This window comes from Staurois parvus, unplaced genomic scaffold, assembly GCF_062004578.1.
Source record: "Staurois parvus isolate SC_StPar_1 unplaced genomic scaffold, SC_StPar_1.0 ptg000636l, whole genome shotgun sequence".
Taxonomy (NCBI): domain Eukaryota; kingdom Metazoa; phylum Chordata; class Amphibia; order Anura; family Ranidae; genus Staurois; species Staurois parvus.
Window position 1 is genome coordinate 3951482 of NW_028318432.1, and position 12885 is coordinate 3964366.

A 12885-nucleotide genomic window follows, 5' to 3' on the forward strand; every position below is an offset into this window, starting at 1 on the left:
ATCTGTACTCTATTTCTATCATTTTGAAGAACAACATTACAGAACAGTCATATCATTTTTCAACATTGCTTTACATTGCACTAGCTCCAGGGTTCCACAAGCTTGCATATACCCTCAGAAAATATGTTTTTGGTTGGTCCTTCAGCCATGCATGCACTGTGCTGTTCTCCTCATATTTGTTATTTAACTATGCATTGTATCACCAATTCTTATTTCACCACGTTTGTTTCTATGTATTGACCTGTTGCTGCCATCTGCTGGCTAGAATTTGCATGCTGCATGCCTCTGTTCTTGCTAGTAAAGTTTTTCCTCTGCTGGGTGTGGTTTTAGGCAAGCCTTGGTTCTGGTCACTTCCTGCAGCCATTTATGTGCTTTATAGCTGTGTGACAGGACATTCAATACCCTGGGCTTGTGAAGGCATCAGTTTTTGACCAGCAGTTAGCCTCAGGAAAGATATCACAGGACAGCATCAATACCTCTACTATCTTACAGTATTGTATCACTGTTTGTCGCTGTATTTGGACCAAATAAACCCACGCTGATTTCATTCCCGTGTATACATTTGGATCCATCTAACCTGAGCATCTGCCGGTCCGGTCTGCTCCACTGCTTGGATACGAAGGTAGGAGGTTACACAGCCATTATCAGTTATACCTTCATTCGCCTTCATGTGGGGACAGAACATGCACTACTCTTGATCATGCTGGTCCGTGGCAAATCGATGACCTTCTAAAGCTGAACAACACTGTATCTGAGCACCGCAAACCAAAAACACTATTTAATTGATTTTTAATATTCAACACAAACTCCCCCATCTATTCATGTTTCCATGCTTTTTTTTGCTGAAAAATCACTTTGAAAAACACTGGCTGTGGCCATCTTGAGTAAGGGCAGATTAATTATGTAGCATTAACTTCCGGGAATCCATCTACCATTAGCTCAGACGTACAGGCAGAACCATGTGCTTGATTGAGAAAGTCCCTCCTCCCCTCCTCTCCTCCTCTCCTCCTGAAGACTCTTGGGATGTATGACATCATTTGCCTAGACCTGGAAACCAGGAAGTAACTAAAAAAGTGCACATTAAAAGTTTAAAACAAGTGAATATGATATAATTTACTATCTATTTAAGAAAATGCCAGTAGCAAAAGGAATAAAAATAGTTAAAGTAGAGCTCCACCCAAAAAAGGGAAGTTCTGCTTTAAGCACTCGCCCCCAGCTCCCCATGACAAATTGGCACCTTTGGGGAGCGGATACCCGATTTTGAAAGGTACCCGCTTCCCATTTTTCTACGACCGCCTAGGTCAGGGGTGTCAAACTGGCGGCTCTCCAGCTGTTGCGAAACTACAAGTCCCATCATGCCTCTGCCTTTGGGAGTCTTGCTTGTAACTGTCAATCTTGCAATGCCTCATGGGCAAGGGCAGACTGACAACTCATGGGGCCCCCAGGCAATAGGGGAACATGGGGCCCCTGTGTCCTTGCCCAATCTCAAAAAAGCCTATGAAAAAGGTACCAGGGGCATCTCATGGGCCTCCCTACTGACCCCGGGCCCTCGGGCAGTGCCCGAGTTTCCAAATGGTCAGTCCGCCCCTGCTCATGGGACTTGTAGTTTGGCAACAACTGGAGGGCCGTCAGTTTGACACCTGTGGCCTAGGTGATTGGAAGCAGACGGTCTCCTTCTCCCCCCCCCCCCCTCCGCAGTCTTCTGGGACACATGACAGGTACCAGGAGACTGCTTTACCATAAACAGTGTGCAATGTTACTCGTGCATGCGCAGTGGGCACCCGGCTGTGAAGCCACAAGCTGTCACAGCCGGGTGCCCACACTTAAGATGCTGGCGCCGGGGACAGAGGACGGCCAGTGAACCCAGCTGGGGAGAGCACACTGCTGGATTGCGGGACAGGTGAGTGTCAGTTTTTTAAAAAGTCAGCAGCTACAGTTTTTGCAGCTGCTGACTTTTATTTTTTTCAGCGGAAACTGGAGCTCTACTTTAATGTTGATCGAGAGGGTGAAGTTCCACTTTAAGGTATTCTGTTCAAAGTGATGGATCCACGTTTCATCTCCAGTGACTATTCTTTTAAAAAATGCTTCATCTTCATTAGTATTGTGGTCCAGTATGCATTGACAGATGGCCCGACAATTGTGTTTATGCTCTTAAGTGACTTTTAGGGACTTTACCAAAGCCAAACCTGTTGGTTTGTCATCATCATGGTACAGGCTTGCTCAATGTTGTCATCAGTAGTGGATGTGGATGGGCATCCTGCTCCTTCGGCGTGCTTAATGCTTGTCTGACCATTTTTTGCACTTTACCTTGATAAAACACTGTCCCCATATTGTGATGAAAGCCTTCAAGAGTTTTCAGCTCCTGGTGCACCTTGAGACCGTAAAATATGGAACAATGTTTGCTGTTCTTCTTTGGTGCAAATGGAGAGTGGGGTGGCCATGTTTACTATGCAACAGCAGCAAAGGAAACTGAGGTAGGTTAAAGATTCAATAAAGTGGTGACAAAGCCACATCCCTCAACATGCGTGTGCAGAAATCAAGAGAGCCAGCCTAAAGATTATTACAGCAAAAATGCAGATACTGTAACTCACCCTCATACATAGATAAGGAGGGCTGCCTTCACTATGACTTTCCTGCCAGCATGCTTGTTCCAAAGTCTTAAAGTATTGAGCCTAGAAATAGCCAGGCAATTAGTGTCTTTAGAAAGAGGCCTTCATATTTCTTCCATTGTAGGTTCTTTAAATATGTGCATGTAGCAAATTATTCAAAAGCAGAAGCTGACATATACCAGGCAGCTGAAGATATACTAGGTATCTGAAGGTACCTGGGCATTTGGACACCTAATTGGAAGAGCTCTGTAAACTCTAAAGGCTGGGCAATATTACTATTCAATTAGCCCCAGACCCCACCCACCTCCCACTCCTCACTATTGGTCCATCCTACTGATGACCACCCTCTCTGACCAATAGTTGGCGCAGGAAGGAAAAAAGTCAATAGCTAGTTGTAAAAGTGAAGTTGCAGCTTGCATATCAGAGCTTAGCAAGCTTCTGGGCAGTTCCACAAGACATGAGAATATACATGACTACTATACATCAGCCTGTGGTTTAGGACATTTAAAGCCTGAATCAAGACAATGGGGGGGGGGTATTGTGCATAATGTAGAGAAAGGTGGGGGCCACTATCTATCAGGTTTTTCTTGCTGTCTGTGGCCCTATTGGACAGATTGCGAAATTTCTCCAAGGTTGACAGATAGAGGTTGGGTTGGAACTTCTCACAATGGTTTCATTACTGTCTAGGCCTTCCTGGCCAGATTACAGCTTTAATCCCCCGCTGTAACAGGGACATGAAAATGGGGGGGGAAATCCCACCAATGGGGTCACAGACTGAAATAAAAGCCTAACCGAAATTTGAATGGTTCACCACAAAATGGCTGGAGTTAGACTTTGAAGTGATCACAGGTTTATTTTAAATTGTTTCTGTTTTAATAACATAAGCCTAAGACAAAATAAACCACATTCTCACTGGCTGTCAATTTAAGTGTGTTCCGTAAAATATGATTGCAATTTGTTTCCCACATGTTTCAATTCAGTCTCTGAATAATCCTATCCCTTACATTTAAAGAGGAACTTCACCCTAGAAAAAAAATAAATAAAAGTCAGCAGCTGCAAATACTGTAGAAGCTGGATCACCAAGGCACTCTGAGCAGAAGTGGAGCAGGTACCTGTCAGAAATAGGTACCCACTCCATGGCAAAAAAAAAAGACCTCCAAAAGTAAAAGAGATGTGGGGAGGAGTGGAAAAGCGGAATTCCTTTAGGTGAAGTCTCATTTTAAATTTATTGTAGGTATGAGCTGCCGGAAATACTGCATGCATAAGTAACCACTCACACCAATAATTTTTTAGCCACATGAATGGCGCCCACCATTTTAGCCTGTGCACGCTCCCTGTTCCGAACACAGCGGAACACCGATCGCTGTATGGGACTTCTGTGTGAGGTCCCAATGATGTGATCACTGATTGGCCAATCAGTGATCACATGAATAGTAGTAAGCAAGATGTCACTTCTGACATCATTGCTTACTACGTGTGAAATTTGTGAATGATCACAGAGATCACATGGTACAAGGCTATTCACAACAGCCTTGTACCAGGTGACAAACTGTGACAAATCACAGCTCTCACAGTATTTCTCAATGGCTTCAAGAATGGAGCCAGTGAGAAAGAAAAATGATTGCTTTAACAGCCTTTATGGGTGTAAAAGCAGTGTAAAAAAAAATTTTCATCACCCCCCCACAAGTAGTACAGTGTCACTATGGTGACACTGTACTGCTAGGGTGACAGTATGTAAAAAAAAAACAAAAAACATAATAGTATAAAAAACTAATATAAAAATGTAAAAACAAATTTGAAAATGTATAATTTTTGGATATAAACTAATTTGGGTTATTTTTTTTTACTAAAAAGATAACTAAAAACATTTTGGCCAATATGTATGGAGAAAGATTATTTATTTGCAAACTTTTATAAGAAAAACACTTTTTTTTAATTTTTGGACTTTTTCATTTATATAGCAAAAAAAAAATTTAAATCCCAGTGGTGAATAAATGCCACCAAAATAAAGTTGTATCTGTCTCAAAAAAATGCTAAAAAATTCATATGGGTACAGTGTTGCATGACCGCGCAATTGTCATTCAAAGTGTGACAGTGCTGAAAGCTGAAAATTGGCCTGGACAGGAAGGGGGTTAAAAAAAAGCAGACGAGTAAGACCAGTGCCCAAAGTATTGATGTGCCATGGTTGCAAGTGAAAAAAAAAGTTTTAGAAAACCTGAGAGAAATTATATCATTTTGAAATGTAGTATTATTAAAAATTAACTTTTCTGTTTAATCTGTAGCCAGATGTCTTAGAGATCTGGCTACAAACTAAACAGAAAAGTGAATTTTTAATAATACTACATTTCAAAAGAACTTGTATAGCAATTACATGTTTTATATCAATGTTTTAATGAACGTGAAGTTTCCCTTTAAGCGCTATAGCTGAAGCACACATTTCCTTCTAACTGAACATCAACGCCCAAGATAAATTACTTTGGGGTGGAGTGCAGTCCTTGTGAAGCATTACGCAGTGATGTACAGGATATCTTAAATTCTAAAACTCATAATAAAATATGTAGTCACCGGGAGGGAAGGGAGGTGTTTCCTTTTCTATTTATAAAGTTAGTGGGTGAGTCTGAATGACTTCAGCACTTGGATAGTTACAGTCAGGCTTAATTAGGAAACAGTGCAAGAAGCAATTCACAAAGTACATAGCAAGCAATATGAATTGGTTTTACATAAGCCAGACCAGTATAAAATGGATTCTGATTTGTTATTGTGAGTTGTACTGTATTTTGAGCCTTACTTTAGTGCTGGAAAGCTAAACCAGCTGCCAGTTTCTTCTCGAGAATTTTATTGGTGAGATTTCTGTGTGAGATTTCTGAGGCTTCTGTGCCCCGTGTGCTTCTCACCAGCTGCGCCGCCGGGTTCAACGAGGAGAAGCTGGTGACGGATCCTTGAGCTCCTACTATCCACAGAGGAGGCGAGCCATCCATGAACAGCGGATATCGATTTAAGAGGGGCTCCAGACCTGACCAGACCTTTAAAGGGGACACCCTGGTCCTTTGAGATTGATATCTCTAAATGCGCAGTGTGATTGCACATCTGGTGAGTGCGCAGTCTTTACACTTTTCCTTATCACCAATCATTTGGACCAGTCATTTGGATCCGGAAGATCTTTAGGCACCTTAATATTTGGAGTTATACCTGACACCGTGCACATGGCGAGTCACTGATTAGTGACTCAATACACTTATTTATATACGTTTGCACTATGTCACTTTGTCACTTGTTTTTTAGAACTGTCATCATTTAATACATTGATGTTTTTTATCATGTTCATAAGCTGCTGAGTAGGCTTGACATGTTACATGATGTATGGTTTCTTTTATCTTATCATGATTATCAACTTTTAAGCGCTACACCCTGCTATTTTATAAATCGTGGATTATCGATCAATGAAAGACTGCAATATGGTCCCATGAATATAGCTTCGCACTGATCCCAACCACCAGACGTGCTTATGTGTGGTAAACACCATCCCAAGCTTACATCCAGGACTGTCTTGTGCCAACAGTAAAGCATGGTGGTGGAGCAATTATGGTTTGGGCTGCCATATCTTGGTATTCCGCAGGCCCCATCATCACCTTGAAAAGTAAAGTCACTTCCAGTGACTATGTACAAATTTTGGCCGACCATGTGCACCCCATGCTGCAGACATTGTTTTCTGAAAACAGAACCATTTACCAAGATGATAATTTATTTTTCTGTCCACAGAGGTGCGAAAAACAAAAACCCATAAGTGAACAAAAAACTTGCAAGTGCAAAACACAAACACAAAAAAGTGTACTTAGGGGTGTGCTTTAGTCCAGAGGGGGGTGCTTTAGTCCAGAGGGGGTCCCGAAGGGGTAGGACCTCTACACTGATCCCCCGGGGTGCAAGGCTCCTGACAGGGACAAAAGTTTCCACATGGTCCACCTAGCCAAAAGGCCTGGCGGACCCCTTTCCTTGTGGCTAACCAAGTACTAGGTCAGAGATCTCTGATTCACATAGTTGGTGTTGTCAAATTGTGGTTTGCCAATCATGCAGATGAAGTATCGCTCCTTCCCTGGGCACCATTATGGTCATTTATGGAGAACAAGGTTTGGACTAATTTTCCGCCTCTGGCATCTTTGGAACGATTTCTGCATGAAGAGTGGTATCAGATTCCAGTATCCAAGACTTATATTTGCCAATTCCCAGGAGAATTCAGACCCTCTTAGATGCCAATGGTGGTCCAACACCATATTATCTAACGATTTTATTCATTTACCTGGTGTTTCTATAATTTTGTCCAACCCCTGTACATACCACCTGAAAATCTTGATCTTCAAGTTTTAGTAACTGGGTAGAGTTAATCAAAGGTGAGTATGGCCTGCTCAAATATAGTGCAATTGGTGGTGGAACTCATGCTTGCAAGGGAGGGAGCTAAATGTATGCCAGATTTTCATTTGCGAACAGTAGGGGGTGCGCAATTGCATTAAGATCATTTTTACACTGGTACAGGATACCTTACTGCAAATCCAATGTTTTGCTCAGAGCTGAGAACTCAGCGATCAGCACTCATGTGATTGCTGAGTTCTCACACTTAGAGCTGGCGAGGAACAGATACAGCATTAGACCGATGCTGCATCCACCATGGTAAGTATGATTGGGGAAAGGAAAGCCCACACTTCTTTTGGGCCTGTGTCAACAGGAAAATGTTGCTTGCTTTCTGACACATTTCACTTGCATTTGAGATGCTTCTGAGTTCATTCACAGTTCACTGGCAGATGCATTAGACCTGCAGTTGTCCTTCTTTCAACCTGCATTTGACCTGCTTCTAAGCTGCATTAGCTTGCTTCTTGAATTTTAAGTTCTCAAATAGGGATGAGCTCAGGCATGTTTGGGTCCTAGTCCGAACTCACCTAAGCTATCCCACTACAGTTATCACTGCACAAAGCCAATTGTGTATGTGCAGCTACGAGGCAAGAAATGTCTCTGCCACTTAACTGGCAGTCTGCATTGAAGGTTTCTGGTGGGATAGCTCAGGTGGGTTCAGACTAGGATTCGAACACGCCGGAGCTCACACCTTTTCTCAAGATCCAGCACCACCGAACCTGCATATGTTTCCACAAATCCAGGCTTGGCACTGTTAAGGGTTTGGTTTTTGTATGGTGGATAGCAGTAGACCCCTGTCAGATTTCCACTGCTGTCTGTGACCATGTTGGGGAACTTCACCTTTTTTTGTTACCCACAAAGGAATTGGGAGGATCTCCTCAATGTCAAAAACCCCAAGAAAGACTATCCCACAGAAATCTACACAAAGCAACCACAAGAAAGATTTTGCCCATAGAAGTTCAATATTGTAGCAGAGAGTGGCTGTGATATACTGTAAATATTCATCCAAGTCTGGAGAGGGTGGTTTCAGGGTAGCTAAGCAAACAGGGTGTACTTTATATAAAATCACACCTACCCATCTTAGCCATCCTAACTTCCAATATTCTTTGGACTCTTTATGACTCTCAGGAGGCACATCTTTAGTAGGAGCTCACACAGATTCTGTCATAGGGCAAGATCGGTGAGAAGGCAGAGCCACATGTTTGCTGTACTAATCATTGGGTTTGCCAGCAGACAGATATGACAGTAAAGATCTTGAAGTAAAGATTCATTTCACTTTAAAGGAATTTCATCATGTAAAAACAAACCTGCAGCTAATATTAGCCCCTATGTGGGGCATTGTCTACATTGCAACCAGAAAGCCTTCAAACCTGGGTGCACTCAGCAGTCTGGCCTTGACTTAGCTCCAAGATGAGACTCTAACACATTCCACAATACAGCGTGACTATCTTTGTGTTGGCCAATGGAATAATTACAAGGTGCCTATACTAGGGAACTAGTGTTAACTGAGCAGGTAAAAAAAATGGCCAAATCTAGAAACCTGACCATCATACCTATATGAACTTGATGTACAAAATATCATTGGCATGAGTTTGGAATCCCCCCCCCCCCCCCCAATATGACTGTAACATAGTTTCTTGATGTGTGCCTGTGGAAAAATGCACATTCTGCTAAAAGAACATTTTTGAAGTCAGGCGCAAATGTTGTGTGAGATGACCTGGCTCTCAGCTAACATCCCAATTCAGCCCAAAGTTATTCAGTAGGGTTGAGGCCAGGGCTGAATGCAGACTACTCCACGACCTTTACATGTCTTTATGGTCCTGGTTTTGTGCACAAGGACACAGTCACGTCATGCTGGAACAAAAAGGGTCTTCCCGAAGAAGCACACAATTGTCTAAAATTAGCACTTCTCCTAATTTGAACCAACTGAACTGAATAATTTAGATGGGTGTTCACATACCTTTGGCCATATAGGTAGGTGTGAAGGTCAGTGTCCACAAACACAAATGTATATTTAATGTGGAAGTTCGCTTTAAAAACCTGATGCTAAGGTCGATACAGAAACAAAAGAGGGTAACATGAGCATTTAAGGAAGCCTGGGGCTTAGTATTCCACATAAAGAAAGCTGCACCTCCTTTTACCTTGTAGTGCAGTGCATGCAGGACTTGCATATGGCAAGTACAACATATGGCAAATACAAGAGAACCAGCAATAATCAGATGTGCAGGGTAACACTATCCTTTGGCAGGACTATACTAAACATTCTCTGGTTGGTGACAGAAGTGAACAGTGTTTTTCATTACCTGGCTCTGAATTTCACTCTGTTGTTTCAGTCGTAGGTTTTCTGGAGTATCCGCCACTGTGGTAAATGACTGTTTTGGATAGTGTCTGCAAAAAAAAATTATATATGTTATCATAAACTGGATGTAATTAGTAGCAACAATCTTTTAGCTGTCCATGTGATTGTGTACTGTGAAATAACCCATAGCTCACACGTATGTTGTCCCTATTCAGGGCCCACATCCCTTTTTGTCTTTTTCCTTTTTGTATCTCTTACACAGCTGACAATTTCCTGAATGCTGTCAGAATTATTATTATCCTACGAGGAGTCCTGTTAGGATTAAAAAACATTATTTGATATTAGCTTCTCGGTTCTTTCAGAATGTATTTTCCTTCACAAATACACTATATTGCCAAAAGTATTGTGACACCCCTCCAAATTATGGCCACCTCCATGGCCACAGGTGTATGAAATCAAACAGTTAGGCATGCAGACTGCTTCTACAAACATTTGTGAAAGAATGGGTAGCTCTGAGGAGCTCAGTGAATTCAAGCGTGCTACCGTGATAGGTTGCCACCTGTGCAATAAGTGCACCCATGAAATTTCTTTGCTACTAAATATTCCATGGTTAACTATTAGTGGTATTATAACAAATTGGAATCAACTGGGAACAGCAAGTCAGCCACGAAGTGGTAGGCCACGTAAAATGACAGAGCGGGGTCAGCGCATGCTGAAGCGCACAGTTCACAGAAATGACCAACTGTCTGCAGAGTCAATAACTAAAGACCTCCAAACTTCATGTGGCCTTCAGATTAGCACAACAACAGTGCATAGAGAGCTTCATGGAATGGGTTTCCATGGCCGAGCAGCTGCATCCAAGCCTTACATCACCAAACGCAAATCAAAGCATCGGATGCAGTGGTTTAAAGCACGCCGCCACTGGAGTCTAGAACAGTGGAGATGTGTTCTCTGGGTTGGTGTGGCATGTTCTGTCTGGGTTTGGTGGTTGCCAGGAGAACGGTACTTGCCTGACTGCAATGTGCCAAGTGTAAAGTTGGTGGAGGGGGGATTATGGCGTGGGGGTGTTTTTCAGGGTTTGGGCTTGGCCCCTTAGTTCCAGTGAAGGGATTTCTTAAGGCGTCAGCATACCAAGACATTTTGGACAATTTCATGCTCCCAACTTTGTGTGAACAGTTTGGGGATGGCCCCTTCCTGTTCCAACATGACTGTGCACAAGTGCACAAAGCAAAGTCCATAAAGACATGGATGAATGAGTTTGGGGCAAAAGAACATGACTGGCCTGCACAGAGTCCTGATCCCAACACGACAGAACACCTTTGGGATGAATTAGACTGTGAGCCAGGCCTTCTTGTCTGACATCAGTGCCTGACCTCACAAATGCGCTTCTGGAAGAATGGTCAAACCTTTCCATAGATACCCTCCTAAACCTTGTGGACAGCCTTCCCAGAAGAGTTGAAGCTGTTATGGCTGCAAAGGGTGGGCCAACTCAATATTCAACCCTACGGACTAAGACTGAGAAGCCATTAAAGTTCATGTGCGTGTAAAGGCAGGCCGACCAATACTTATGGTAATATAATGTAGTTAAATCCTATAGCAGCAGTTCTCAACCTATTTTTAGGCACGACATCTTTTGCATGTTTGCAGGTAGCCTGTGTTAGGCAAGCCACAGACTAATTCGCTTAATTCCCTTATCAACACAGAAAGGGGTAGATTTATTAAAACTTGATCACTCAGAATCTGGTGCACCTGTGCATGGTAGCCAATCAGCTTCTAAAATCAGCTTGTTCAATTAAGCTTTGGCAATAAAACCTGGAAGCTGATTGATTTCTATGCAGAAGTGCACCTAATTTTGTACTGTCCAGTTTTAATAAATAAACCCCGGGAATGGAACAACCTGGTATAGGCACAAGACTAGTAATCTCATAAAACACACTATCCTGTGAGGTGGGCGATAGATCAGGAGTAATCCTGTCTAGCAATGATGACTATTCAGCTAAGAAAGTAAGCAAATAAAATAAAACATAAATAATCATGTTATTCCAGTACATAATGGGTTAAAAAGTACTTGCAATAAAAACAGTCCATCCACTAATGGCAGCATCTACGATGATCTTGAAGCATGTTCTGGGTACACAAAAGGGAAGGAGAACGGACTCCTCTATGTATAGACGTTTGTAAACAACAATTGGCAACTCACATAATGTCAAGGTTAAAAGGCACATCAATGTCCGTACCGATACAGGTATCTGCAGTGTAGCTCCATTCACTCTGCCATGTCTCAAAGCTGCTCCATTCGGTTTCGGATTTAGGTAGCTAGCTGTAGCCAGATCTGTCCTATTAATTTGAAAAAGGAGTGCAGATGCCAATACACTCGCAATGCGCATGCTCAGGAAACCCATTGCAGATCCAGTGACATCATCACGCCAAGCGCTGCGCTCCAACAACCGCTCCAGCCCTTGGTACAGGATTCCTTCCACCTACAGCCAGCTTCCTAAATCTGCAACCGAACGGAGATGCTTTGAGACATGGCAGAGTGAATGGCACTACACCGCAGATACCTGTACCGGAATGGACATTGATGTGCCTTTTAACCTTGGCCTTATGTGAGTTCCCAATTGTTGTTTACAATAAATTTAATATTACAAACATCTACATTTAAAGCCGCCTTTTTCTCTTTCCCTTTTGTTGGGTTCTCTCGGCGGGGGGGGCAGGGGAAGTTGATTACCGCTAGCAGATATAACAGCCGCTAGCAATAATCGCATGTAAAATTCGGCAAGCTGGTTGTACCTAAGTTGATTAATCAATCATTCAGCCTGCCCATACATGGTTTGAATCTTGGCTGGCTAAAGTCAATGGAGACACAGCATCTGTACAGACTACCCACAGACTAAAAGACCATTAACTAACACAGTCTGCCTTCATGCAGCTCCTTACAGGCCCTGCACCTGTGTGAATGAAGATACCCCAAATCTCAAGGTACCCCAGGTGTTTTCAGAACAAATCAGGCCTTTATTTGGTGGTTGGTGTTAATGGATATCTCCTGGTTCGTTTGGTGTTTTTTTTAATCAAAGGAAAACTGGCCCCCCAAAAATAATTTTGTAAGCATACTTTAGCTGTATATTTTTATGCCATTACTATGACACACCACCAAAACAAAAAACCCAGAATAAATTCTCCTATTCCTGATGTGCATACAGATATCACATACTGTATGTGTACCTGTTTATTGTTTGTGCCCATGCTAGGACCAATAAACAGTGATGCGCATTTTGTGTTTTTTATTCTCCCGAACCACACTGACACTAAGGGCCAATTTACATATGTGGCGACAGACGTTTTACCACATGATAAAATGCCTGTTACCCCAGGGACACACAGGAAACAATTGTTTCCTATGTGTCCCATTCACGCTATTCACACTATTTTCCTAGCACCTGATTAGGTATTCTTTACAAAGTGACGCTTTACCAAATTCGCTAAGCTCTGGGGAAAATAGGTGCAACTGCACTTGCAAAGGGCACAGTCTATTTTGCCTTTATTAAATCAATCCAAATGCACCATAGGGGAGAAACA

At 42.5% G+C, this 12885-nt stretch overlaps 1 protein-coding gene across 2 annotated transcripts in view; it reads right to left on the reverse strand.

Moving 5' to 3' along the window:
* The window catches only part of NEBL (nebulette), a 306245-nt gene that overhangs the window by 162405 nt on the left and 130955 nt on the right, over positions 1–12885 (reverse strand). For both annotated transcript variants that reach the window (XM_089693734.1, XM_089693736.1), the window contains exon 3: positions 9314–9398. In XM_089693734.1, the coding sequence (XP_089549860.1) occupies positions 9314–9398 (85 nt within the window). The remainder of the gene's footprint in view (positions 1–9313; positions 9399–12885) is intronic.